Source organism: Seriola dumerili, unplaced genomic scaffold, assembly GCF_002260705.1.
Source record: "Seriola dumerili isolate Sdu_G_001 unplaced genomic scaffold, Sdu_1.0 BDQW01000081.1, whole genome shotgun sequence".
Taxonomy (NCBI): Eukaryota; Metazoa; Chordata; class Actinopteri; order Carangiformes; family Carangidae; genus Seriola; species Seriola dumerili.
Genome location: NW_019174336.1, coordinates 1,526,198 through 1,554,141, shown reverse-complemented (window position 1 = coordinate 1,554,141; position 27,944 = coordinate 1,526,198). Strand labels below are relative to the sequence as shown.

Below are 27,944 nucleotides of genomic sequence, written 5' to 3'. Positions count from 1 at the left end.
TCTTGTAGCCAGTAGCTAGCACTCCAGACCGCTACTGATGTTTTTTTTTTTTTTTGATAGTTGCTAAGCAACCAAATAAACAATTTCAGAGCACGGAGTAACGTGCGGTCAATATGACCTATGACCTGAATTGGGACACAGCTATTGTTGGTTCAGAGTGAAATGTCTTGGCGGCTACAAGATGGATTGCCTTAAATGTGCTGATATTCCCCTCAGGATGAATTGTAATAAGTGTGATAATCCTCTTTATCTTCTTTATCCAGTGTCATCATCAGATCAACATTTTAATTAGTCCAGTATTTTGGTTTATTACAATATACCTTGAAAACTAATGACATCCTATGAGCCTCAGCACTGTGTTCTAACTAACTAACTAACTAGTAACTAATGTTAGCATGCTAACATGCTAAACTAAGCTGTTGAACATGGTAAACAGGGTACAATTTGTTAAAAAGGAATGGTTTCAGAAAGTTTGTAGTCATAAAAACACTATATATTAAATAAAATAATAATAAAATAAATGAATATATAATGAGGGTTATTGAGCAGTTCCTTGCAGCTGTTAAAGGGGCTATTTGTTTTCTCTGCTGCTGAACATGGTTTCTTGTCAGGAGTCGTTGGTTGTGATTGTGACCTGACCAGAGCTTCAGTCATTGTTGTGTTAACAAAGTTATAATATGTCCTCTGAGCAGCTATGTCTGGTCCATTTTCTGTAGCACAAGTTTCTTGTGTTTACCTTAAATTCAGGACAGACTGGAGGCTACAATTAGTCGCTATTGGAAAGTGACAAGATGGGCTGGGGCTAGCTGGTTAGCATGCTAACTTCAGTAGAAGAAAAGAAGTGATAGAGAAAAGAGTTAACATTGCTGTTTGTTTCCTCCTCTGGAGACAGCTGTTGGTGAGTAAAGGAATGAAGTTTGATGCTGAACTCACAACATTTTTTCTAGACTGGTAGGTAAATGGCTGCTAATGCTAATGCTAGCTATGTAACAATAGCAAAACTTACAAATTGCTCCTTTAAAGTAACATTTATAGAATGATTAGGAACATTAATAAAACAATTTAGGAATTTGAACTTAACAACTGCATATGCATGAATATTTTAATCCATTTTTGAAAATCTATTAGTATTATATGTAATTTATCATTTAGCTAGTGCAATATTTTCACTCTCCTTTCATCATGCAAACACATGAGATGTGATCATACACGAAAAAAAGGTTAAATGGTAATTTTGTTCCCACCAGGGATAAAAATAATTCAGTAGGGGCAGCAATATATAGACCAGACAACAAGTATTCAAGAGAATGCATTTTTTTTATTTGTAGTATCAAGTATCAACACTTTTATTAAGTTAGGAAATTTAAAATGCATTCCAGAGGATCTCAATGGAAAAATAAATAGCAAAGAGATACTAATTTACACACTCAATAAACCAACACAAATAGTGTGATAAATATCAGGATGAAAATAATCAGAGAATTAGGATGGGCATTTTTTGTACATCACAATGGGATCTTGTTGTCTTCTTAAATAGAATTTTTGGATTTATTGCAAACCAGCACATTGGTGGGGAATAAATAAATCGCTGTCCATTCTAACATGCAACACTGGGTGTTTCTGAAGAACAGTATTTACATATACAACAGCATCCAGTATAAGTTTAGCAACAGGTAAAATCTTGATGCTTGGCTAAAATGACATCACCAAACTATATTTGCTTAATTGTCCCATTAAAAACAACATACAACATTAATAATGGATCTAAACTGTGTTACCTAATGAGAAGCATGAAGCCTAATGTTTCTCTGACCTGAACTTTAGTCCCACTTTTGATAATAAACACTTCTGCTGTGATATTTGTACAAATGTTGACAGCTGTCTCTCCGACAAAATGAACCCAGTTGAAAAGTCTACGGCACCAAACCTCCACACTGACAGAGTGGGGTATGAGGAGCAGTCCAGTCTCAGTTTCAAGTTTTCCTTTTCCTTTGGCTGGTGGAGGTCTTTTGGTGGATTCGGTCCTGCAGCCATATTCCCCTGCTTCCTGATTCATGTCTTGCAGGACAACCCCGTGGCCTGTGTAGTGTGTCTGCACGCTGTGTGCTCACTCTTCACGGCCTGGGAGGTGGTATGGTGTGGTGGGTGGGGTGGGACTGACTGTAATGCCAGGATCTCAGGAGGCAAAGTAGGAGCTCTGCATTGAGTACAGACGGTCAATGGGGTTCCCCACCCGAGCCTGCAAGGAGCCTGCGTCTGTGTTGGCCATGAAGCAGTCGCTTAGACTTGTCAGAGAGGTGTCGCTGTCGATGTCGTGGACAAAGGAGTCAGTACCTGGTAAGAGTGGAGAAGACATGGAGAAGTCAAACACAACAGCTGGTGCTGGCTTTGAAAATACTGAACTCACTGTTTTCACTGTTGAGAGCCTCCAGTCCACATCAACATGGGAGGAAACCACTGGGACCACTTAAGAAAGACCACAGTGCTAAACACGCACTAACAGTGATTATGGAGTGTGATGCTCACCGTAGGGGTTCATGTGGTCGCCAGGCATCTGAGGTGGGGTGAGGCCCTGCTGGAAGGGGTCAGTGTTGTAGCCGTTGTGCTCCATGGTCACCAGGTGCTGCTGCTGGTTTGGAGGTAGAGGTCCTGAGTAGGAACTGAGCAGACCCTCCATACAGCCTGATATCACCTCTGTATCAGTCAATGAGAGCAGGGTTACAACACGAGTCACTAACCTCACATTGTTACCTTTGACATTTAGGGCGTTGGCTTGTTTGCTGTCTAACTACATGTACTGTAGAGTGGGTTAATATAATTTTGGTCTCTCTTGTGCACAGTGGGGCTAGCTTAACTTGGCACAGGAGCTGGGGGTGTATGGAGGTAGTTAGGCTCCATAAGAGAAGAAATGTGACTCCTGTTAATCCCAGCGTTGTCTCTTTGACATGTTGTGCGTTCTTGGCTGGTCTCCTAACGTCAGCCATAGGACCACCTACAGGACCGTCTTCTGAGTCTGAGCTGTGTGCAGTCTCTGAGGCTTAGCTAGCTGCTGGATGGTCAGTAAATCCCTCCAAACTGTGTAATGAGATGTAAGTATTAATTCATTAATTTTTATTCCTCTGCACCGGCTACAGTCTGAGCCGGAGGCACATTGTTTTTTTGTGTTGTCCATCCATCTGTCCCATTCTTGTAGATGTGATATCTCAATAACGCCTTGACAGAAACTTCTACAAATTTGGTAGAAACATTCATTTGGACTCAAGGCTGGAATGATTAGATTTTGGTGGTCAAAAGGCCACAGTGACCTCACAAAACACTTTTTAGCCATAACTCAAGACTTCACTCAGCAATTATGACAAAATTTCTCACAAATGGTTGATATTTGATATGACTCTGGATAAACAGGGATGTGACCTGGCGGTGGTGATATACCTGAATCTACGGTGGCCCTGAGAGCTCAACACACTGCAACTTAAGAAAACATATGCAAACAGAACAAACACAAACAAATTAAGAAAACATCTTCATCAACTTGACAATGCATGTGTTTTCTCAAGTTGCAATGCATTGAGCTTTGTGGGCCACCGTAGGAAGCTGTTTGGTGAATTGCCATAAGTTTCCAGAAGAAGAAGAAGGTGTAATTTAGCAGTTTAGGTACAACAACAACAGTTCAGTTCTCTCACCCACACAAATCTTTCAGTGGTTGAACTATCTGGAATCAGATAAATGCTACAACAGCACATGCTATGTGACATACTGTATGTCACAATAACTGACTGAAAGAAAACAGCTCATTTTATTTTAGTGTTAAATTTTAAATATATATTTAGCCTATGGACTTATGATATGGCCATAGAAAATAGGATTCTCTTGATCTTAGAGCGTTGAACACCAAACATCCCCACACACACAAGAACAGACACTACTTCCGTGCTTTGTCTATGAATGCTGTGCATCACATGCTTTCTTATAAAAGCACACAGTATATTGTCACAACTGACTGTTAGATTGTGAAGATGCCTCACCAGTCGTCCAAGAGGCTTCATCTCATCCTAACATCAACTTCAAACAACCTCCATTTGCTGGTTTGCTTTGCTCATTTGGTTAACAGCAGCAGCTTCCACTATAATAAACCCGGCTGCTATGTCAATATTGACACACTGGAAGTCCCCGAACAGATAGAGGCAGTGCTTGCCAAAGCACTGAGACACTTATCTATACTGTCTGCTCGTATCTGCTGTGAGACCACAGTGGCAATAAGCCTGCTAGCCATGATGAGCTGTGCTCCAGAGAGAATCATGGCTGCCACTTTATAGCTCATATTTACCAGCAGAGATGTGGCTCTGCCTTCACAGTATGGGACTCATGCTAAAGCCCACAGAACTGGGAGTGTTTGCTGAGTGACTGTCCTCTGTTTATTGTTCCCATAATAACTTTAATATTTTAAGCTGTTTCTCCAAATAATTCATAAATTACTCACTTTCAGCTTTCATGGCCATTACAGTTTTAACAGACAGATTACATGTTGCAGATGGACATCAGCGGAGCTTTTCTTTTTGTAACAGTGGAGAAAGCAGCCAACCAGCTAACAGTACAGTCAACACACACAGATGATAAATCCTCACCTTGGCCTAGCCTTTGGTTGCTGTGCTGCTCCTGCTGTTGCTGATGTCTGCGAGCTAGCTTCTTCATCTGTAAATAAATAAACACAGAAAATAGCTTGGTGTGTAGCTGACAGGCATTTAATGAGGAAACAACAGCAAAATAAATAAATGTCAATAATAATAACAATTGTCAAATCATTCTATATTCAAAATATTAAATTACTAAATCATATTTAACACATTGCATTACTAAATTATATATTTAAAATTTTACATTTACTTAAATATATATTCAAAATATTAAATAACTAAACTGTATATCTAAAATAGGGTCTGAGGTATGATGTTGAATTACCTCATGTTGTCAAACAACACAAGGCTACAGCCAAAACATGTGCTCTGAACTTTGACTCCTTTGAATATTGTGGTTGTCATTAAGTCCAAATATGCATCTGAAGTCATTAAAATAATTATTGTGATTACTTGAAATGTATTTTCATATGCATTTTAACAATATGAAACAAGACAATTTAAAAGCAATGGTAATGGATGTGGGCCCAGACAAGCTGTGTAATGACCCAACGTTTTCACCAGCTCCTGGACTCTAGCTTTGTTTCCCACATGACTCCACTGAACCAAAAAACTCAAAGGACAAGATCCTAAATGGCCTCAGGCCAGCGAAGTTAACATCTGTGCCACCTCCACCTTGGTTGCAGTACTCCAATTTTTCCCATAAAGCAAAGTGAGGGGTTGAGGATGCGTGCTGTTGGACTCCTCTCACTCCTATACCAGGATTTTAACTTTCAGACTCTTTCAGACTCTCATTTTATTTATCCATTTGATTTTAATCCATTCCTCTCTCAGCTGTCTCTCTGGACTATAGGTCGGCCCAGAACCGGTGCTTTGGATTAAAACTTAATAATAAACACAGGGCTCCCACAGGGCTGTGTCTTATCTCCTGTTCTGTCTGACATCTACACCATCAACAGCACTGCAACACTGAAAAACTGACTGACTTTGTGTGAAGCATATTGTAAGTATGTGGACTCTCCAATCACCCTCATTGATGAGAGCTCTTTGGAGCTGAACATCTCCAAGACCAAAGAGCTGCGTTGGAGGACGAGACTAACATCTGGTGACGCTGCCCACTCACTTCCTGGACCCCTGGAATCAGAAGGGCAGGTGGTGCAGCAGGTGGGGGCCTTCAGGTACCCTGGCCTTTTACAAGAAGGCATGGCAGCGCTTCTTTCTGCTGAGTTGCAGTGTTAGGGAAGACATTTTAACAGCTCTTTGTTAAAAACAAATTGAAGCTTTCTCCGATAACACATTCAAGTAAAACATCAGGCCCCAACCAGTCCTCACCGTCAGATCTGTGCACCCAGGCAGGTGGATGTAAAGAAACCCTTATCACAAGGGATCATTCACACCTGCATTCAACTCCTCCATCAAGCCGCTGTTATTAAAACTCTTCAGCCAAGACAAATATAATAAAAAAAAATAATAAAAAAATCTACTGACCACTGTAGTTTTTATCAAACAAACAGGAGGAAACAGTGCATTTGTGGGGGACTATTTTCAGTAGCGGATGAATCCCCATTTGTTGCTTTAGTGAGTATTTGGGGGCAACAGGGCGGTGTGTGTGGGATTTAGTCAAAATACACTACAGTGTGTGTTCTTGGTGATTAAGAAGAGTGGCTCAGTGATGTGTGAAGAGGTAGGAGACATTGATAGTTGGTTTGGCTCTGCACGTTGATGTGTGGATAAGAAATAATAGAAATATTACCAGACTTGTCCTTTAAGAATCAAAGATGTCAGTATTTATTGTACTGTCAGACACTGATTGACTGTGATTTATTACAGACTGTTTTAGACTAACACATTCATAACATTCATACATATATATTGATAATTGACTGCAACAAAAGGCCTGTTGGATGTTCACACTTCAAGCTTATAGAGTAGATTCACTGAAGCTTAACTGATGAGGAACTAGTTTAGGGTCATGATTCCTGTCTTTCTTCACCCGACCACCAGATGTCCTCGGACTTTCCTCCTGCTCCCAGCGCCACCTGCTCATCTGTTTCCCATTCCCGATCACTGGAACTTCCCCGCCCACCTACACACCTGTTCCTCATTTGCCTCATTTTCTCCCCTGTATTTATACCAGCCCCTTTTCCCCACTCAGTCGACAGATTGTTTTTTTCATGTCTCACTTTGCTGTGGACACTCGTTCCTGTTACCGTGCCAACTGTCTGTGTTTAGCTACCTGTTGTCTGTTACCCGACTGCCTGTAAACCTGGTCTCCATCGTCTAGTAACTTCACTGCACCAGCCTGCCTGTTTGCAGAGGCACAGTAGAACTGGCAGCTGCTTTCTCAAAATGCTCACAAGTCATTAACATGGAAAAAGCTTGCATACCACATGATGCTAACGCAGCATTACCCGTGTATACAGTGTGAGTGTTGACAGCTTGTTGCTACTGACCTTTGCTCTCTGGTTCTGGAACCAGACCTGGACCACACGAACACTGAGTCCTGTCTCTGCAGCCAGGGTCTCTCTCACCTGTAAGTCACAGCACAGTCACACTCATCAGCCATTTTTACACATAAACTTCATGTGTGTAGTGCATGTTTCCCAAATGACAGACGCCCATCGCTGAGTCTGGTTTTGCTGGAATTCAGGCACCTGGATAATGTTGGAGTTACATCAGGATTAAGTCCAAAGACCTGAGCTCTGAGGTTCCACCTGCAATAAACAAGGGTCTGAAAATATCTTTAATGTGACTTTCAATAAAGTCAACTGTTCAGGATAATGTCCGGATAATCAAGAAACACGTCAGCATGAACATCACACTGTGTTTTAACTGCATGTTAATTTATAAAATATCAATACATGTGGTATTAGATAGATGCTAATATTCTGTGTCTGTACCTTTCATATAGGTACAAAATTTAATATTGAGAAAAGCATCAGCAGCAGTAGTAGTAGTAGTAGTAGCAGCAGCAGCAGCAGTAGTAGTAGTAGTAGCAGCAGCAGCAGCAGCAGCAGCAGCAGCAGCAGCAGCAGCAGTAGTAGTAGTAGTAGTAGCAGCAGTAGTAGCAGTAGTAGTAGTAGTAGTAGTAGTAGTAGCAGCAGTAGTAGCAGTAGTAGTAGTAGTAGTAGAAGAAAGTGATGCAGAACTGATTGAGGAATACTAAAGTTTATCACCAGTACAACCTGGGCCCATTTTAAAAATAACCTCCTGTCCCTTTTTTCAGTCATGTGAGCTGCATTATCCTACAGTATCTGAGACGATCAATAGGAACATAAAGGTTCTGTAAACAAGATTTTAAACATTAATACAGCACAACAACTATTCTCTATGTAAAGATGTGGTGGAGTAATGGCTTCCTGAGCAGAGAAAGAAGCCACACCCCCTCTGTGTGTGTTGCAATCCGAAGTTTCTCTGGTCTTTGTTTTGATTGTTCCAATCTAGCCACTAAGCAAAGCTTTAGTATGCAATATGAAAGTAAAATATCTCACTATACTCAACCCTCACCTTTCTGCAGGGTTTGGAGGAGACCTCAAAGGAGGCCTTGAAGGCTCTCCTCTGCTGGGTGGTGAGGATTGTGCGTGGTCGTTTGGGCCGGCGGGGGTCTTTGCCGTCATCGTTGCCTTTCCCTGCTGCAGGGCTCTTCTCTGACTTCACATTCAGATCCTCATCCTCACTCTTGTCTATCACCAGACACAGAAAGAATGAGACCTATCTATATATATCTATATGCGTTGTGAAATTCTTCGGGTTTGTAATTGTCCTCTATAGAATCCACAGTGTTACCTGAGTCTGAGTTGTCTGGACTGACAGAGCTGAGCAGCTTCCTCTCTCTCTCATAGTCACTCTTGCACAGCAGCTGACCTTCTTTCAGAACAAACTGGTCTCCTTTGCACAGCTGGCGCTCGCAGACACAGCAGTAGAAGCAGCTCAGGTGGTAAACACTCTCCAGAGCTCGCATTACCAGCTCTGTGGGTGCTATCTTCTCCAGACAGCCGCTGCACTTAGTGGAAAACAACCTGTGGACACATAGGGAGGAGAGTTAACAATGCGGACTTCACTACATGGGGACAAAGAGGTGCATTCATCCAGTATTTTCCAAAAAAAAAAAAAAAATTCCATCCAACTTCCAAAAACTGAAAACAACTTAGTGTAGTAGAGCTCCCATTCCCACCCCTCCAGTAATGACTTTTTAAAGGGCTAGTACGTTTTCTTTACCGCCAACTGTGGTTTCTTGCTGGGAGAAACCATGCGACGACAATCACCACCACCTGCTGATTTTCGCGTAGCCACTGTTGCATTTACAAGACATGAGGTTATAATACGTCCTCTGAGCAGCTATGTCTTCAGGACAGACTGGAGGCTACAATGAGTCGCTATCGGAAAGTGACGAGACTGGCTGGGGCCAGCTGGTTAGCATGCTAACTTCAGTAGAAGAAAAGAGTTAACATTGGTGTTTGTTTCCACCTCTGGTAACAGCTGTTGGTGAGTAAAGGAATGAAGTTTGATGCTGAACTCTCAATATCTCTTCCAGACTCGTAAGTACACAGCTATTAATGCTAACGTAAGCTATGTAGCAATAGCAAAACTTACAAATAGCTCCTTGACACACTACTCTCTGCTTAGGCATTGTCCCTTTTCCCAGTAAGAGATCCTGAACTTGAATTCTGGACCTTGTGCCTGAGAATATCCACTTACAATTATGTTGCTATAACACTGGGTTGGTACGTCCTCATCAGAAAAGACAAAGAGCTGGTGACAACACAAGTGAGAGGAGAATGCAGGAACACTTAGTCTTCTATGAGAGAAAAAAAAGGAAAAGCCGGCAAACCACCATGCTTTTCACCCTGCATATACTGTACAGTGTGTCATTACTGTATCCTGCAAAACCAGAAACCAAAAAAGAAGCCAGATGTGTTCAGGCTAAATTCATGAGCTCCTACTTGGCACTAATTTTTAACCCTTTCAAGCTCTCTGCATGTGAAAGGCTTTTTGATGTTGTAATGGGCCCACACGGGGCTCAGATGGAAAGAACAGGGACAATTTTCCAACCGCTCCCCACAACCACCTAATGAGGAAATATGTGATCTTTTAAACAAGGAAGTGGATGCTATTAGATGAAGGAATATTACTGAACCAGTCTGTTCTGAGTCAAATTCAAGATGCTTGATTTAATTGCCCATTACTCTTTTTTTGTTGTTTATTGAAGGTGCCATCAAATGAGCCACAAGTGAATTCCAACTCATCAGACCACAAGGTGAATGGTTTCAAATGCAAAGTTAAACCACAATTAGGAGAAACAATCTATATAATAGAAATTTAGAATGGAGAGAGAGAAAATAATAGGTTTTTAAAATGTCGCTGGCTGCACGAGTTGCAATGTCATCTCACTTCCGTTATATCTTAATTCTATTTACTTCAGTTGGCACCAGCAAATCCAGCCTCCTGAAAACAACCCCTTCACCTGCTAAGTCGGCCTCCTCCCAGCCTGTCTAGTCGGCTAGCCTCCAGTCTGCACCTAAGCCTGCTCTTCAGTCCATTCAGCTTGGGTTTGAGAGAATTAAACCTTCTAGTCCTGAGCCGTCTAGTCCGCAGTCTGCTCCTGTCCCCAAGCTGACCAGCCTCCTGTCAGGTTCAGACCCTGAGCAGTCCCTTTTCTGGAGCACTTACTTGGCCAAAGCATAACACATTCAGTGCCATTGTTCATGAATGATATCTTTATACAATAATTTTATACCATAGCAATAGTATAGGTAAAATTAGGAAAAAACTGGTTATGGCAAATAAATGAACATAGACACTTGGTTAAAGTCAGGTAAAGAGAATGGTCACAGTAAAACATTAATTGGTCTCCTGAGGGAAGCCTATCCACCACAGCGACCTCCACACCCTTTTCCACAGCACTATATAAAGGACACACTCCTTCCTGCATCAGCACTGGACATAAATTATGAGGTGTTCCCAAGTGTTTCATCAGTCAGCACGGACTTGATTAATTGCTTGTTTGATTTTTTTCAAAATTTAATCAAAACCGTCATCTTTCCCTAATTAACCAAGTGTTTCAGTTGCCCTAAAGGCTGGAGTAATGCTTGAGAATAAGAAATCTTGTCCCACTATGTCTGAAGCCTGAAATTCTCATTATGAATGGCAACACTCGAAGGTGGGGCAAAAAACCTGCCAACATAGAGAGGGGTGAGACACAAAACATGTGCACCAGGGGTATTCAATTCAAATTGATAGAGGTCCAGTTAAACAAAATTTCCTCAAGCAAAGGTCTGGAACGTTGGTCGTTACAGCTCACCAAAAGTCTCAACCATTTTTATCACAACAATCACAACTGAACAGCTTAACACATCCTTTTCTCTTTCTTTCCCTCTTCTGTCCCACTTTTCCCACTGATTTCTCAGACATCGTCTCTCCTCCCTGTGTGGATCTCACTCACTGACTCGAGTCTCAATGACTGGCTCATGTGACCAGTGCCGTAAAAGGCTAATTTAATCATTCTCAATAATTTATAGGTTATAGGTCCAGGTGTGGATATGACGGCGTCTGGGTTTGCATGTATTAGTGACTTGTGGTGTATTCTTGTGGACAGTCTCTCCTCAGTTGTAACACACAAAACGTGAGCAATAGCTGTGCAGTTGTAAACCTGTCTCCTAAAATTCTGTTCATACACAGCAAAACTGTTTTCCCAATGACACAAGTCACTGGCTGATAATGTTCAGAGGCAACGTTTAGTTGAATGAATGAAGTGCTACATTTATCAACAACAGCCAGTCATCAGGAGGTGGTTGGGGTGGATGGCACATGACTGTCACATCTCTGTGTTTAGGTGGTTAGGTTGAAAGAAAGATTAAATATTTACATTAAATGTAAATGAACAGGTTGTGAGCCTTTTCTGTAAACAACTCCTCCAACCTGAACAACCACACAGGTCGTTTATTAAACCCTCTGGTACGACCCATAGGGGTGTCTCCTGAAATAGTGCCCCTACAGCAGCAGGCGTACCGGACCTCGGTTGTCATGGTTACAATAATAAACATGGAGGCTGTAGCGAAAGCACCGTACCTAACTTCGTCGCTACTATTACTATAATAACGGTCATGGCTTGGTTAGGTTTAGGAAAAGATCGTGATTTGGGTTAAAATAAGTACTTCCTCAACATTGAATGGTCTTTGTCGTCATGGTTACAATAATAACAACGTGGTTAACTCCTCCTGGCGTGGACTTTGTCTCTTTTCATACTACGTCCCAACTTTTCCCTTTGCTCCTGTCATAATTACTGTAACCATTAGATGTTGCCTAGCAACAAAACGTAACTATGGCATAACAACCTGCTGCACAGACATGGGCTCTTTTGTTTGTTTGTTTTTTACAGGAGGATGGTCTTGTATCAAACCTGTGCTGTGAGATCAGATATTTTGGTGGAAAACAAATATGTTGTCTATGATTGTGACTCTGCAATATCAACGTATTTGCGATTTTCCAAACATATAAATTAACAACATATTCTAATTATGTTAATAGGAAACATGGTCTGGTCGCGATTATGTTTCCTCCCAAACATATTGACTGTTGCAGATTAGTTGCATATAGATAATTTCTAGGAGACAGAGTTGGCAGCTGTATTGATACTGAAAGTAACAACACTGTCAGACGCAGTCAACGACTGCAGCTCATGACGGTTGAAATAACTGCACAGACGTAGAGATGCTGCAGGCACTGTGTTCTCCCTCAGAGGGATTGTCTAAATGCATCCAGAGTGACGTCCTGTTGTCTGGACTCACAGAGGGTGCTGTGTGTGGATTAGGTCTATAGCATTAGTATGATGACCACAAGCTGTAGAGCGACCAGCGACTGGAGCCAAGACTGGGACTCAAGAAGAAGCCACAGCCAGCACAGATCTCTATAGACACATTCTTCCTCCTGACAGCTCAGAGAGAAAGTGAGAAAACTTCCCAGACAGAGAGAGAGATGATAGAAGCCAAGGAGAGAGAAAAGATGGACAGGGAACAAAAGACAGAGAGAGATTTGTGTTCAGGGTCTTTTTGGAAGAGTTAACGGTGTGGGGGGTGTTTGTGTGTGTGTTTGGGGCAGAGTTAGGCTCTATGCAGCAAAGAGATACTTTCTTTTCTGTACCTCCTTACCCAGGATTGGACATTGGTCACACTTCATGCTGGTACTGACTGAAACAGAAAGATTTTCAAAAAGCCAGAAAAAGAACTTGTAAATAAAAAATATATAGTTTGACCAAGAGATCATAAAATTCAAAAGGTTTTATCCTCTTGGGAACATTTATGCACGCAACAAATTTCATTGCAGTCTGCCTAAACACAGGTTGTAGCCTATGGGAAGTTACAATTTGGCCTCAGGTCACAAAAGCTTTAGCATTCATCATCCAAGTTTCATGGCATCTGGCCAGAAGTAGTTCTTAAGATATTTTCGTAGACCAAACCGACAAACATCACCAACTCTTTCTCATGAAAATGACCTTTGTTACTAATTGAAGTCCCATATAGTATAAAGGTAAATGTCCATGTTTTGTTTGATTATACAGCAGTCTTGGTTCTATAGTAATACTGTGAAAGTATCAAAGCGCTCAATTTTGTGAGCTAATCAGAAGAGAGGCGCAAAGGCTCCTCTCCTCTGATTGGCTCACTGACCTGTTGTCACTAGAGCTCCAGGGAGAAGCCTGAGAGAGACGATATAAAACTACACTGAGATGGTTTTTGGTTCTTAAAACCACAAATATATCTTCTGATGGATCAACACTTCAAATAAAACACAGAAGAAGAGGAAAATATGGAGCTTTAACATCAGTAAATACCTTTGTAGGTAATGTCATACCCCCTAGATTATATCTATCTACATAATGAGTAATGTACATATTGTACATAATGTTTGCACTGACAGTATCTGCAAACTGAAATTGCCGACACAAATGCAAAACATTCACTGATAAAACGCATAACATTTGCCACATTATTAGCTCCTTGCAACTCAAGCTTGGTGAACGCTTTCATGGTTATGTTTAGACAACTGGAAACATCTGGGTAAGGTAATGGTCACGAGTGTGCTAACATTATAAGTAGCAATGCTAACACTATGATGTGTAGCAGGTATAATGTTTGCCATTTGCTAACATTTGCTAATTAAATACACAAAGTACAGTTGTGGCTAGTTTTGGACACATTTAGTCAGAAACCAATGTAAAAGTTAAAGTTTTCACCTGTTGACAGTGCTCGTGGTCACCAAAGTTATTATAATTCATTGTGAGAAAAAAAAATGTGAACAAATGTTAATTTCCATCCACTACAGATAGGCCCGATTCAGGCGCCGCCTTCTTTGGAGGCTGCATTTGAAGACTGACTGTGTCACAGTGACGCGACTAGACTGTCCTAGTTCGAAGGTCCTGACAGAGAGCCTGAGGATTACACTGTTAATTGTAAGTACTGGGTTTCAGCTCAGTTCAACAGCTAATGGTACAACTGTTCAAACCAACAGTCTTAAAACCTCAAGTTTTTGTGAAAAAAAGTTATCTGTTGTCGACGTTGCTTGGTGACAGGAGCCACGCTTTGTGATGCAATGCTGAGGCAGGCACAGCTGGTGATGTAATCCAGACCGACTCATTTCAGTTCCGCCTATGTGGTCTATGACAGCTACGAAGGACCAAGTCTGCTTCCATTCCACATTGTAATGTTTTGCTTTTAGCCAGACAGCAACTTTTCTATTTCAGCCTTTTACACAGTTTTTCTATGAACACTTTTTCAACTGAAATTGCAACAAAAACAGGTTGATGGAAACAAACTTAGTAAAAACATATTTTTATGGTAATCCTTCCAATAATTGTGAGACAATTTACTCTTTTTACATTGACAATAGATCAAATCACTTTCTGTAAACTCTTCCTGCAAGTGATGAACAACAGCAACCTGCAGCTCATTGTTTCAGTTTAATAACCCCCAGCTTTATCTGGTCTCACTGCTCTCATCATTAGCAGAAAGCTCCGCTACACTTTGGTGTAAGTGATGGTGTATGATGAGAGAGCAGCAGAGCAGGCAGACCGAGTGCTGAATCTGGAACAGGGTTAAAGGAGGGAGGTAGATCCAGGGCAGGTACAGAAAGGCTCAATGTTTGAACAGCTGCACACCTCCTCCTCCTCTGACCACCCTCCTCTATTCAACAGCTCTTTCTCTCTGCTGTCCACCTCCCTCCTTCTTCTCTCTCCACCTCTGTCTGTGCCTGTCTGTCAGAAGCTGACAGTCACACAATGACACACAGAGTGTAGGAGATGGAGACACGTTATTGTAGAGGTCAACCACTGAACTGCGAGCATCTTTTCAATGTTGTTTGTGGTTGTTTTAAAAACAATATTTTATGAATCATGGCCAAATGCACCTGTGATAACCTCTGAGTCAAATATGATATACTTCCAAGTGTATTGTTTGACATACATGCATTATATAGAGTCAACATGTATGTGAACCATAGACTGTAAATAAAGATGGATGTAGCCTCTGTGACGTCACCCACAGGTTTCTGAAGAGCGGTTTTGAAGCTCAGAGTGAGCTGCTCCACTGTCGCCGTCTTGGCAGAGTCTGACTCTCAAGTCAAAACACCTCTGAGACCAAGACAATGTCTTCAGACTGGACTGGAGACTGTTTCTGTGTTCATATTGGTGACTACAGATAAGCCACAAACCCATCACAGGGCTTGGTGCTTGGTACAATTATTTTTTCCATTGACAGCTTCCTTCAGGCCACTCTGTGCAGACATAGAACCAATATCAGTTCCCATCTATCTAAGCTGTGACCCTGCAGCATTGATCAGAATATTGATATTTGCTGTTGCAGTTTATTTGAATATAAATGTGATTTCTTGGAGACAGTGTTGGTTGGTTGGTTGGTTGGTTGGTTGGTTGGTTGGTTGGTTGGTTGGTCAGTTGCATGGTCTTTATAATGATGCAGAAGGCTTTGGTGCAGGATAGCTCACCACACATGGCTGACACATGGACCCACACTGAGCTCAAATGGTTATTATTATCTTAAAAAGAAAATGACCGTACATTGTCAAGCTGTTGTGTATTATATCTGTTTTAAATTTAACTGTTGTGAAGCCAATCAGAGGACAAACACAATGAGAAACATGAATGTCAAGAAAAAGAGAAACTAAAAACCACTGAAAATAAGAACAATGATGAAAAAATAACAAAACATCTCTGACTGAAGAATTAAAAAAACCAACAAAGCTATAAATGCAGTTTGTTTAAAGCAAACAGTGACGCTCACAGTGTGTCTGTGGTCACTGAGATCCTGAAGACCAGATGTGACACGAGAGTAAGATGATGAAGACAATCACTTTATTTATTACGACACAGACGACTTAACACACAATGACCCAGATTGTACACTACAGTTACAGTTTTTCATTGTTAACCCACATTTCTCTACACTGAGCTCTAAACTCCTCACACGGCTCTCATTACCAACATGCAGCTTAGCACATCCAACATGCTCCAATGCACCAAAACACTTGATCCACATCTCAGGATCAACTCTGGACCTGAACTCTGAGTGTCAGTCAGAACACACTGACCTAACAGCACTAACAGCAGCTGGCAGTACAACATGGATCACTGTGTGTTTGAAGTAGCTTTTAATTATTGATTTGGCATAAACCAAGATTCCATTACAATAAAAAGAACAGCACTAATTTATTGCATGGGTTGCAGCAACTTACATCTTACATACATCTTAACGAGGGTGTCACAGAAATTAATAAAATGTCAACATATGCCAGCAATGTAATGCAAAACCCTATACAGGTGGAAACACTTTCCTCTCACACCGGTGAACATCCAGGGAATGGACATTGAGATAGTGGACTCTTATAAGTACCATGGTGTTCACCTGAACAATAAACTGAACTGGACTCACAACACTAGTGTACGCTACAAAAAAGGACAGAGCAGGCTGTATCTGCTCAGGAGACTCAGGTCTTGGAGTGCAGGGGGAACTCCTGAGGACCTTTTATCACTCTGTGGTGGCATCAGCCATCTTGTATGGTGTGGTCTGCTGGGGCAGCAGCATCTCCACTGCTGACAGGAAGAGACTGAACACACTGATCAAGAAGGCCAGCTCTGTTCTGGGATGCCCCCTTGACCCAGTGGGCGACAGAAGGATGATGGCTGAAGCATCATCCTTGTTGGAGAACATCTCCCAGCATGCAGGCCTGACAGCACTGAGCAGCTCCTTCACTGTGTGAAGGAGAGATACTGCAGGTCTTTCCTTCCTGATGCTGTCAGACTGTGTAACAGATACTGCACACAGTAGACCATGCTGCTATTTTCTTGTTTTTTTGTGATATTTAATGTCTTATTGTACATACTATATTATTATATTATTTATCTTTTTTAAGTGCTTGATATTCTTTCTTTGTATTGTCACTTCGCTGCTCTAACACTGTAAATTTCCCCACTGTGGGACTAATAAAAGAATATCTTATCTTACATTCACTATGCAAACAGGGTAGCTACACATATAGAAATACAACAATGCTAATCAAGCCTGTCTTTTACATTTGTCCATGACTTCTCATCTTGCAGCCATAAACTGTAAATAAAGATGGACGTAGCCTCTGTGACGTCACCCACAGGTTTCTAGGGGGGATTTGAAGCTCATAGTGAGCTGCTCCACTGTCGCCATCTTGGCAGAGTCTGACTCTGAAAAATAGGTAAAGAGGAGGGGCGTGTATGGAGCTGAGACCTGGGTTCATGTCAGCTTGTGGCAAGGATATGCTCACGCATCTGTCTGTCAAAGAGGCCACACCCTCAATTCTCCAAAACTTTAAGTCTTAATAAAATGTAAATAGGTTATATAAACAGTTGCCATGAAGGAGGAAATTAGCTCTAGAGACCAAAACTGTTTTTCTTACTAGGCTGTAAACATGTTTATTTCTGCTGTAAAGTTGGACATTTTAACATGGGAGTCTATGGGGACTGACTCACTGTTGGAGCCAGACTCTAGTGCTCATTAGAGGAACCGCAGCCTTTGGTTCTACACTGCTGGCTTCATGTTTCAGCCTCAGAGGTGCAGCCTGATCCATCCCTGCACAGTCCTCTGCAGATACGTCCAGACATCGTAAATGTTCCACCTCCGTGAGAAAAAGAGTTCCTCTGTGGATTTGAGGAATGGAGAGCTAGGTGGAAGGAAAAGTAACTCCATCCTGGAATGGGCTGTAAACAACCACAATGTCCCATACAATTACAAAAGCCTCTGGATTCAGGCTCATGATTGCTCACAATGTGATGCCGACACCCCTCTGGACAAGGACAGCCACTACTGCTCTGTTTCCAGCCTCATCTACATAGATGAATATGTGAGGTGTTTGTACTGGTGTCTGAGCTCCTTTACACAATATGTCTTTCAAAGAACACAGTGGACAACTGCATCATCCTATGCTTTTTGAGTACTGGCCCAGTAGCTGTAATGCTGAACACTTTCAACATTCCCAAATCTTGAGTTGTCAGCCAGCTCTCTGTCCTGAATGTCTCTGAGCTCCATGTTTTGTTAGTTATGACCATATCAGTTTCCTGCTCTTAGATTTGTTTCAGCAGCTGAGTGAGTCTGTTGTGTTTGCATTGGCAGATAAATCAGTGAACTGTAGCAGCTCTGCTCTGGTCTTCTGTTAATTTGGGTCCAGAAATCTTAGCACTTATAACCAGAACAAACCTAATGGTTTCATCTCACTTAGACTCTAAATAACTGGCTGTCACATCACTTCAAATCACACCACACTAAATCATTCAGTAGACTCCATCTGCCTCATGATCCATGTCATTAATGAAACTGTCTTTATGAACCAAGAGGCATCACTACACACATTTCAACAGGGGAACGTATACAACTAAAACAACCATAATTATAAAACTGAGACGCAGCATTTCTGTGTAGTGCCTAAAACACATGAATGGAAAAACTATACAGAGAGTTCTCTCACACTGGACAATTACAGGTTCATTCTTCAGCACAACAGAATGGAGAGTACCAGTGTAACTACTTTTTTTTTAAATAGTGTTGCATTGTGGGTTGTTTGTAGCCTTAATGCTGCTACAGTCTGTCAGCTACAGTAAGTGTCTTGTTAGTTCAGTTTAACCTGCAGGAGTTACACACACACACACACACACACACACACACACACACACACACACACACACACACACACACACAATGAAATACTCACAGAGCTACATGCCTTTTGCACAGCTTTACCACACACACAGACAAACATACGTTAAATACACACAATGAAATACATATGCACATCACACCCGCGCTCGCATGTGTGCACATTTTGGTGCTCATTGATAAACCGAGTGTTATGACATGTTCAGTTAGAGTAGCTCCTCCTCATCCTCCAGCCATCTCTCTGTGTCTGTGTGGCTCTATGAAACCGTGGCTCCACAGCCCAAAACCTGCCCATTTATACACATGACACATCATGATGGTGGTAGATGCTCCACTTTTTTGATGTAAATGCAGCAGGATGTTGCAAACTGCAAGCTCCTCCCGGTTTGAATTCCTGCCGTGTTAGTGGTTCAGGAAATCAAACAGACCCAGTGATTTTAACTGTTAAAAACACTGAATAAAGTAGTTTCATGGAAAAGTCAGGGAAGAGCTGGAGCTGAGATTGATGCTAACCTTTGTTCTGATTGTTTCTCTGATAACTTATGAAGCAGACGTTCAGCAGGTTTTTACCAGCAGCTGAATGATCCACAGAGGTGTCCTCCTCTCCACAACAAACACACCAGGGGATTAAAATCCATAGAAACAATGAATAAAGCAGTTTGACTTTAAAAATCAGAACTTCAGCGACGCTCTTCAGTGACACAGGACAGGACGTCTCCAGCAGCTGGGAGCTGAGCTGTCTAACATTTCCTCAGCTTGTTTCTCTGATAACTTCAGATCCAGACGTCCGACGACTAAAATCCTTCATCTGGTTCAAATATAGAGCTGAAAACCACCAAGGTGTCAAAAGTGTATGTGGCTTAAAACTAGATAAAAGTCAATGTTGAGCTTCTGTCAGACAAACACACTGACACATGATCATAGAGGATATGATGTCACTGACAGGCGACCAATGAAACGTTACCATGATTAAAATCACAGATTCCTCTGGTTTGAGAATTGATGGAAACATTTGAGATGATGTAAGAACACAACTCAACAACATATAGAACACAGGTCCAGTTGTTTTTAGACATTTTAATGTGGAAAAGTTACAGATTAGAACTTTAAGTTTGACAAGCTCAGTGTTCTCGCTGTGGACAAACGAGTCGTACGACTCGACTTAAAACTGGTGAATGTGACAAATTCTCTTAAATCACTCCTATGACTGGTTCTTGTATGATGCCCAGTCAGACTCCTTAGAAGAACTACAGCTCTGTCAGTTTGTTAAAATGATCAGTATATTCATGCTCCTCTTTCTGTTTCGGATGCTCCAAGAGCTGATGTATAACACAACACTAAATATTGGTTACAAACATGAGATATCTCATAATCCTAAAGGCAGATTTATGCTCCCATAGGGATAAATCTTTAGATTTTAACGACCTCTCCTCAGCACAAACTTTACATTTTCATTTCTACAGCTGCTAAAGCTTTAAAATAACAAGGATCTGCAGTTGGTTCCATCTCAGACATGTGGGTCTATTGAGCCCTGCAGCTTCAAAGAGCAGCTAGTGAGGCTGTAGACTTTAACAAACCACTTCTGCCGAGGCTGTAGACTTTTAGTCTTGTTTGTTTTAAACTCTTGTTTGGTGCAGCTTTCAATGCCAACGAACTTTTGTTCCAACAGTGCTCAGTGGTTCGTTTCAGTGAGGGCCTGGACCACCACTGCTAGGGGCAGCCTCTTTGGAGGAGCCTCCCTGACCCCCCTGGCCCTGCGCCCTGTGCTTCCACACTGCTCCAGTGGCTTAACAACCATAAAGAGGTGCAGGATTAAAGTGGATAAGAGGAGTAGAGAAAGGATGAAGCAGGAAAAACAGAATGTGTGTGTTCCTTCACTGTTCTCTTATTTGCTCTCCCTCCTCAGGGAGCTGGGTGACCTAAAGGAGGAGGCCGGGTGGGTGGGTGGTGGCTTCAGGCTGGCAGCTTGTTGGAGTTTTAATTAGTAGGCGTAATTAAAAGATGGTTGTGAAGGAGGCAGAGGGAAAGAAAAGCAGGATTCAGAGAGTGGGGATGTGCTGTTTGCTCAGCCAAAGCTCAAGAAGTCAGAATAAGGCGTGGGGATTCTCTGGGGACTCACTTCAACATGTTTGTCAGCAGGGAAATGATCTCAGCCCCTCATTCATTCACCTTCTGGACTGTCACTGCACCCTGAACCAGTCTGTCAGAGGTGGTGAGGAAGAAGGAGGAAGAGGAGGGATTTGGTGAAGTGAAGGTGAGGCAGGTTAATAGAGAAAGGAAATCATCATTTTATCCTTTCAAGCAGAACACATACATAGTGTCATGCACATGACCAAAAGTATGTGGACACCCAAACACAGAATGATTCTGCTCCTGTATCAGCCTCCACTCTCCTGGTGTCAGTGTTTCCTCCAGATGTTTGAACCTGGCTGCAGGGACTTGAACACATTCAGCCATAAGAGCTTCATGAGGTCCAGCACTGTCAGGTGATGAGGCCCGACTCACGGTCTGTTTTCCACTTGGTTCCAGAGGTGTCGGGATGGGGCTGAGTTCAGCTGTGTGCTGTGACCAGACAAGTTCTTCCACACCTAAACTAGTCTGTGGTTTTGGGTATAGGGGCACTGTCATGTAGAAACTGGTGTACCTGCTACATTTTATTTACATATTGATTCTTTGATATATTTATATTTCATTCAGTGCTGGTCTGTTGTCATTTTTGCATTAACATGGAGAACTGTATTGTTTGGTGAGGTGTTACTTGTCCTCTGTTCTGTGTCTTTGAACCTCTCGGGTCCTTTCACTTTTCCTTTTTAAGTGTCACTCTGTCCATTAGCCAATCAGGGAAAACCTGAGAAAAGGGTGAAAATAAAATAAAACAGACACTAAGTGCTGGTTGTTCAGTAAATAACAATATGTGTACAATAACGTGTGTGTGTGTGTGTGTGTGTGTGTGTGTGTGTGTGTGTGTGTGTTTGTGTATATACCAAAGGTTCTTATATATTGTCCTACTAAGAAATGGATTCCTTCATTTAATAGTAGGATGTGAAATTGAACACCAGTTAAAATTTATTGAAAGAAACACATTTAATGTTTTTGTTTAGTTTTTACTTTTTTTTTTTTTTACTCTTTTTCTGTAAAACATCCCTCTTTAAGATGACTGATGGATAAGGAGGAATTTAAGGTAGGTATTTAAACATGATGGTTAAAATGTTTTAACACAACATTTATAGTTATTTTTGATCACTACTGTACAGTATATGTATTGTATACAGCTGCAGTTATTGTTGAGGCTGTGTGTTGTTTAATCGATGAGGATGTTTTCTGTTGGCTCATGCTGTGTCTGTTTCTATGTGTTTTCTTCAGCTGCAGTGTTCTGTTCTCAGACACCGTAAAACAGGGAGAAAGGAGCCATTGTGCATTAGAGCTCAGAGACAGTGGAAAAATTGCATTGTGGGGAAGTGCTGGTTGCCATGGCAGCTGTTGGCAGGCTGTATGATATTAAATCTTGGCTGTGATGGAGCGGTGGTGGACACCCTGCATGAGGTGGGTGAATCCTCTTGTTTTCAGGAGTGTGTGTGTGTGTGTGTGTGTGTGTGTTGTACATTTGCATGTATATAAATTCCTCAGGGCACATCTCCTTGCACATTATCCACTCAGTGAGCACTTTATTAGGAACAGCATACTAACACTGGGTAGCTCCTCAGTCCTTAATGTCATGTTATGTGGGGGGTGGGGGGGGGCGGGGGCACTGAAGTTCACTGAACTCACTGTCATGTTGATGAAACCAGTTTGTGACATGGAGCATGATCCTGGAGCCGTTAGTAGAAGGTGAACTGTGGCATGATGGTTGATTCCAAGCTCTGACCTTACCATCTGCTGCCTCAGCACAAATCCAGATCCGTCAGACCTTAGGCCTGCACCACGAAGCAGGATTAGAGGTTGTCGAGTTAACTTCAGTTTCAACTCTGGGTTTTCAGTCCTACGACGGTGATTCACTTGTTACCGGGGTAAATCACCATGGTAAATTAAGCTGAACTCCTAACCTGCTCTGGCGCAGGTTAACTTAGAGGATCAGATCCAAACCTGTCAACAGCCAAACTACTGACCAATCAAATCACTGGAAAAACAGAGTCATCATTCCTACAGGATCCTGACAGGGACAAATGAGTTGACAATAAAATGATCAATATTAATGAGCTGTAGATAGAAATTATAAATCAGTGGAATAGTTTTCCTGTTTCAGTCTTTCCATGTGTTACTCTGGTTTTAAAACAAAGCCTCTAAAAAATGCACAGAGAGTTGATCACGCTAAATAAACAGCCTATATAATAACTATTATAGCTTCATTTTAATTGAACAAATATTCTTTAATCCGACAGGATTCCTGACAGTGTCGATGCTTTCACTCTCTTCTTCATCACTGCTGCTCAGAGCAACATGAGGAGACTCTGTGACCACAACTGGAAATAAAAACTAAACCTCTGGTGTCTTTGATTAGAACAATTATCCACACACTGTTAATTATTTCCATGATTATAAATGAACATTTCAGTCAGCGTGACTCATCAGACGTCAACTACTTCTCTTTTCTTTCTCTCTGCAGCAGAAACAGTCTGACATGAACTTTAACTGTTTTATCTGCATCTCGTGTCCATCACAGTTTGTTCATCATCAGACTGACGAGTGAAAATACTCAAACATAATGATAATTCATGCACTTATTTACAATACATCTGAAGTCTGACTTAAATAGAAATTATATTTAGACATGGAAATAATATTTTTATCCCAGTCATGTGATCATGTTATTCACATTTCACCTTGTTGAACATCACTTTTGGACGTTGCTATAACCAAACTTGGCGGCTAGTTTCAGTGCTTCTTCTCATATCATTGAACTTCATGAACTTCATTCATGGTTCAGGCGATGTTGCTTATAATTATCTACTCCGCCTCTTTCACATGAACACGCTCGTAGCCGGACAGCTAAACCCAGGGTTAACTGAGCCAGTTGATAACCTGCTTCATCGTACAGGTTATCCAAGACTGTCAATGTTAGGTTCAGTCAAGCTAGATAACTAAAAGTTATCCAGGGTATGTTGAACTTGCTTGGTAGTACAGGCCTCTGGTCTTCAACTGTCCAGTGTTGGTGAGTCTGTGTCCACTGCAGCCTCAGGTCTCTGGTCTTGGTGACAGGAAGTGGAACCTGACGTGGTCTCATGCTGTTGTAGGTTGGACGTGTTGTGTTGTGTTGTGGTTATCTGAGTGACCGTAGCCTTTCTGTCAGCTCCAACCGGTCCGTCCATTCTCCTCTGACCCCTGACCTCTGACCTGCAGCTCACTGAATGTTTTTTTTTTTTTTTTTGGGCTTTTTATGCCTTGATGATAGCACAGTAGAGAGACAGGAGATGGGGAGGCAGAGAGAGGGGGAATGACATGCAGTAAAGGGCCGTCCGATGTGGGATTCGAACCGCGGTGGACTGCAACGAGGACTGTAGCCTCTACATATGGGGCGCCTGCTCAACCCACTGCGCCACCCGACGCCCCCACACTGGAGGCTTTTTGTCGCTGGCTCAAACCAGATCTGGATCTGCAGGATTTTAGGAACTGAACTGCTGCCACATTATTGGCTGATTGGATAATTGCATGAGTGAGCAGGTGCACAGGTGTTCCTAATAAAGTGCTCAGTGACTTACAGTATATGTGCGTGTTTGTGCACACTTATTTACAGAGCATGTGCGAATGCTGAGAGTTTGTTCCTTATTCAGGACTCAGCAGAGCGCAGAGTGCATTACACATTAAACTCTAGGACTGACTCCTTCCCTGTTGGAGCAGCAGGTGAGGGCGATTGTGTTTTCCACCACTACAGCAGCTGAGTGGTGCTGTGAAGAGGACAAGGAGGGAGCTGAAGTGGGAATTGTCTTCCCTTGGCAACAAAGCAGACCCGACGCTGATGCCAAGTCCCACACAGAGAGAGTCAAAGAGAAGGAGGGGGAGTCAACAGCCCAGAGGTCCTCAGGAGAGCCTCAGGTCAGTGAAAGAAAAAAATGCAAATCAGATGCAGAAGCAGACATACAGTCGTAGGATCTGAAGAATGGATAGTTTTAATCAGGTTGTTTAAAGAGTCTTAAAAGTGTGGTGGTGTTCCCCTTTCTCTGACCTGCAGAGTATACAGGAATCAGCTGCTCTCACAGGGGTAAGGTTCTTACAACTACTTAAAGAGGAGCCCTATTTGATTTGATTTTATTTTACTTTATTTTATTTTATGTTTTAAGCTCAGCTAACATTCAGTGAGAAGTAAAAAAGTATTGTTTTTTAGGATGGAAATAGTACATCAAGTGGGGGACAAACATCTGTCAACACCAATGTGTGTTTTCTTACTGTTAAGTAATTGTCAATCAAATTTTGATGAAAGTTCTGTCTCGCACTCTCTTAAAATGCTCCTATCAGTAGGTTGTGGAAGGTGCGAGGAGGAGCGCTGGGAGGGATGGGTAGCAGGTATTTGGATTTTTTGGATTTTGGATTTTTGTGATGCCTGCCCAAGTTATAGTCTGGTTTTGTAGTGATCAAATAACCAAATATATTTTTGGGATACTGTGAGATTTAAAGTTGTTTTCTTTCTGGGGGCAATATTTATCTGGTTGGTCTCTGCTCTTATAGCTTCCGGTGTTTTTCCTTCCTCTTTCTTTCCCCTCCTGTTTAGGAGGTCAGGTGTAAGAGGTGTGATACGAGGGTAGAGCCACACCTGAACCCACTTCCCCTGAAGGTGATACAGAGGCCTGGAGAAATCAGTTCTCTCTCTCTCCTCCCAGGACCCTGTTTGGTTCAGGTTTATCTTTATTTCATCACTTGATTGATTAAATGTTTTACACTTCCACACATTCATGCACTCACCTCACCACTGATTTGACTGACATACTGTACATGTTCCACCTTAAACCTGTGTTTTGCTTATTATTAGTTAAAATACATTTGATGTGATTTAAACTTGAATTATTTGTGTGGTCTCCCTTGTTTTGTTATGAATTTTGAGCTGGTTCATGACAACTGCGTGTTTATTTGTAAACAAGACACATTTTGAGTGTCTTGTTTACTTAAATGAATAATGAAGAACCATAAATAAAACTGGAAACTAGTCATTGTAATTTTAAAATGATGAGCTGAACTGTTGCTCACACATTTTATACACTGGGTAATTGAATTAAACTCTGACGAGCCTGTACAAGGATGAAGACTGTACAAGGGCTAAGACGTTTTTGGTCGGGGTTTAAGTTCTGCTCAGGGTGCAGGTGAGGCTTTGGGTTTGGTGATGAGTTGTGATGGTTGAGGTGACAGAGGGGGCCAGGGAATGAATTATGTCACTGAGTGTGTGTGGACTGATTGCAATGATGTCTAGACTTTAAACCACAACAGAAAAAACCCCTTGGAGCAAAACACAGCAGAGAAGAGTTCAGCAGATTCTGTGTGGATCCTGTTCCAACATGCAACATGCTCCTGGCCAGTGTTAGTCACTAGTCAAGTTCTGTGAGTGTGTGTGCATCTATTTGTGCGCCTATTTGTGTGTGTGTGTGTGTGTGTGTGTGTGTGCACTGTGGTGAGGGTGATAAACCAACAGCCTGGAGTGACTTGACAATTATCTGTGCTATTGTTCTTTTTTAACACAAGTCTTTATTTCTGCATGAAGCAACCGCACACAAACACACACGCGCACACACACACACACAGGCGCGCGCGCGCACGCACGCACACACACACACACACACACACACACACACTAGAGACTAAACCTATGCCCTTGGTTTCACTGCTGCCAGTTACCTGTATTGAGCTCACATCATAACCCTCTTGACTCCCCCACCCCTCCCTAGTTTTTCCATACAGGATGAAGCTGTCTGCTGTCTGCTCTCTTTTCTTTCACATGCAGAATGCATGGCCCCAACTGTCTAGATGATAGCACTAATATTTAATCAATAAATTAGCCAAAAAATCTTTACTGTATCTGAAGCAATGTGTGTTCAGTGGTATGACAGAGCAGTGTGTCATTCTCAGACATGTTATGTATATGAGCATCATCTTTCAAGTGTGTTAAGGTATGAGACCCTGATGCCCAGCTGCAGACTGAGAGGTGGTGACAGTTTAACCAACACACAGCCACTAAAGCACCAAAACACCACCACTGATTCATCACATGGCAGCTTAGCCACACCTGAGGCTGGGTAAGTTAAGAAACTTGACAGCTATTATGCTGAAGCTAAGCGACATACACCACCCTTAAAATGTAATCTGCTCCTGCAGAATCACTGCAAATTAATTCAGTGTTTTATGAATGAATCAGATTGTGTGGGTGACTTTAAAAATGATGCAGACACACAGCACAGAGACTCGTGATGAAGGAGCTGTATATCAGCGTCTGATACATCAGCATGAAGGGGTTATGACATGGTAATGATCAAACCATCATACCTGTGCAGGTCCATGAGTCTGTTACACTGTGGTAGCACACTATCCTCATTTTACTCCACAGAACACTGACTGTGATTAAACTGTCTTTCTACAGTTCATGTCAGTAAGACAATATATTCAAGGTTATAAAGGTACGACCTAGTCTCACAGCAGTTTGTGAAATAGCTGCTCTATATTTCTCTGGGTTTGTTGAACAGTGTAGAAGAAAGTATATTATATATGAACATCCTGTTCATGTGATGTTTGAGTTTAGGCCGTATATTGACCTCACCACATTTACTTCAGAAAAATGCACAATTTCTATCTTTTGTGTCTGTTTCTCAGCATGTACTTCATTGAAAAAAATTAAACATGTTCCTAACGTTTACTTTCCACATTCTGAGAGAAATCAGCTCCACTGCTGTATGCTAACAGCAAGTCTCTTGTTATAATAAATTGAAATCTTGTAATAAGAAACTAGAATCACCACCTCGTGGTTGTCTGCCTACTCAACTCAGACTCGTGTCATTTCATTTTAGACTTGTTATAAAGTCAAAATGAGTCAGGTTTCAGGTTGGCCCACAGTACTGAGTCTGCACTACTGGAGATCTACAATGACCTGTTCCTCATTGTTGATTCTGGTCTCTGTGCTGTCTTTATTTTACTGGACCTCGAAACTGTT

At 41.8% G+C, this 27,944-nt stretch overlaps 1 protein-coding gene across 2 annotated transcripts in view; it reads right to left on the bottom strand.

Annotated features, from left to right (window-relative positions):
- Window positions 1-2,176: 2,176 nt before the first annotated feature.
- Window positions 2,177-27,944, bottom strand: part of LOC111221216 (LIM homeobox transcription factor 1-beta.1-like) — a 55,956-nt gene continuing 30,188 nt past the window's right edge. For both annotated transcript variants that reach the window (XM_022744583.1, XM_022744582.1), the window contains exons 3-8: window positions 8,421-8,653; window positions 8,142-8,317; window positions 7,088-7,165; window positions 4,626-4,692; window positions 2,527-2,694; window positions 2,177-2,334 (exon numbers count right to left, since the gene is read on the bottom strand). In XM_022744583.1, coding sequence (XP_022600304.1) covers window positions 2,177-2,334; window positions 2,527-2,694; window positions 4,626-4,692; window positions 7,088-7,165; window positions 8,142-8,317; window positions 8,421-8,653 — 880 coding nt within the window. The remainder of the gene's footprint in view (window positions 2,335-2,526; window positions 2,695-4,625; window positions 4,693-7,087; window positions 7,166-8,141; window positions 8,318-8,420; window positions 8,654-27,944) is intronic.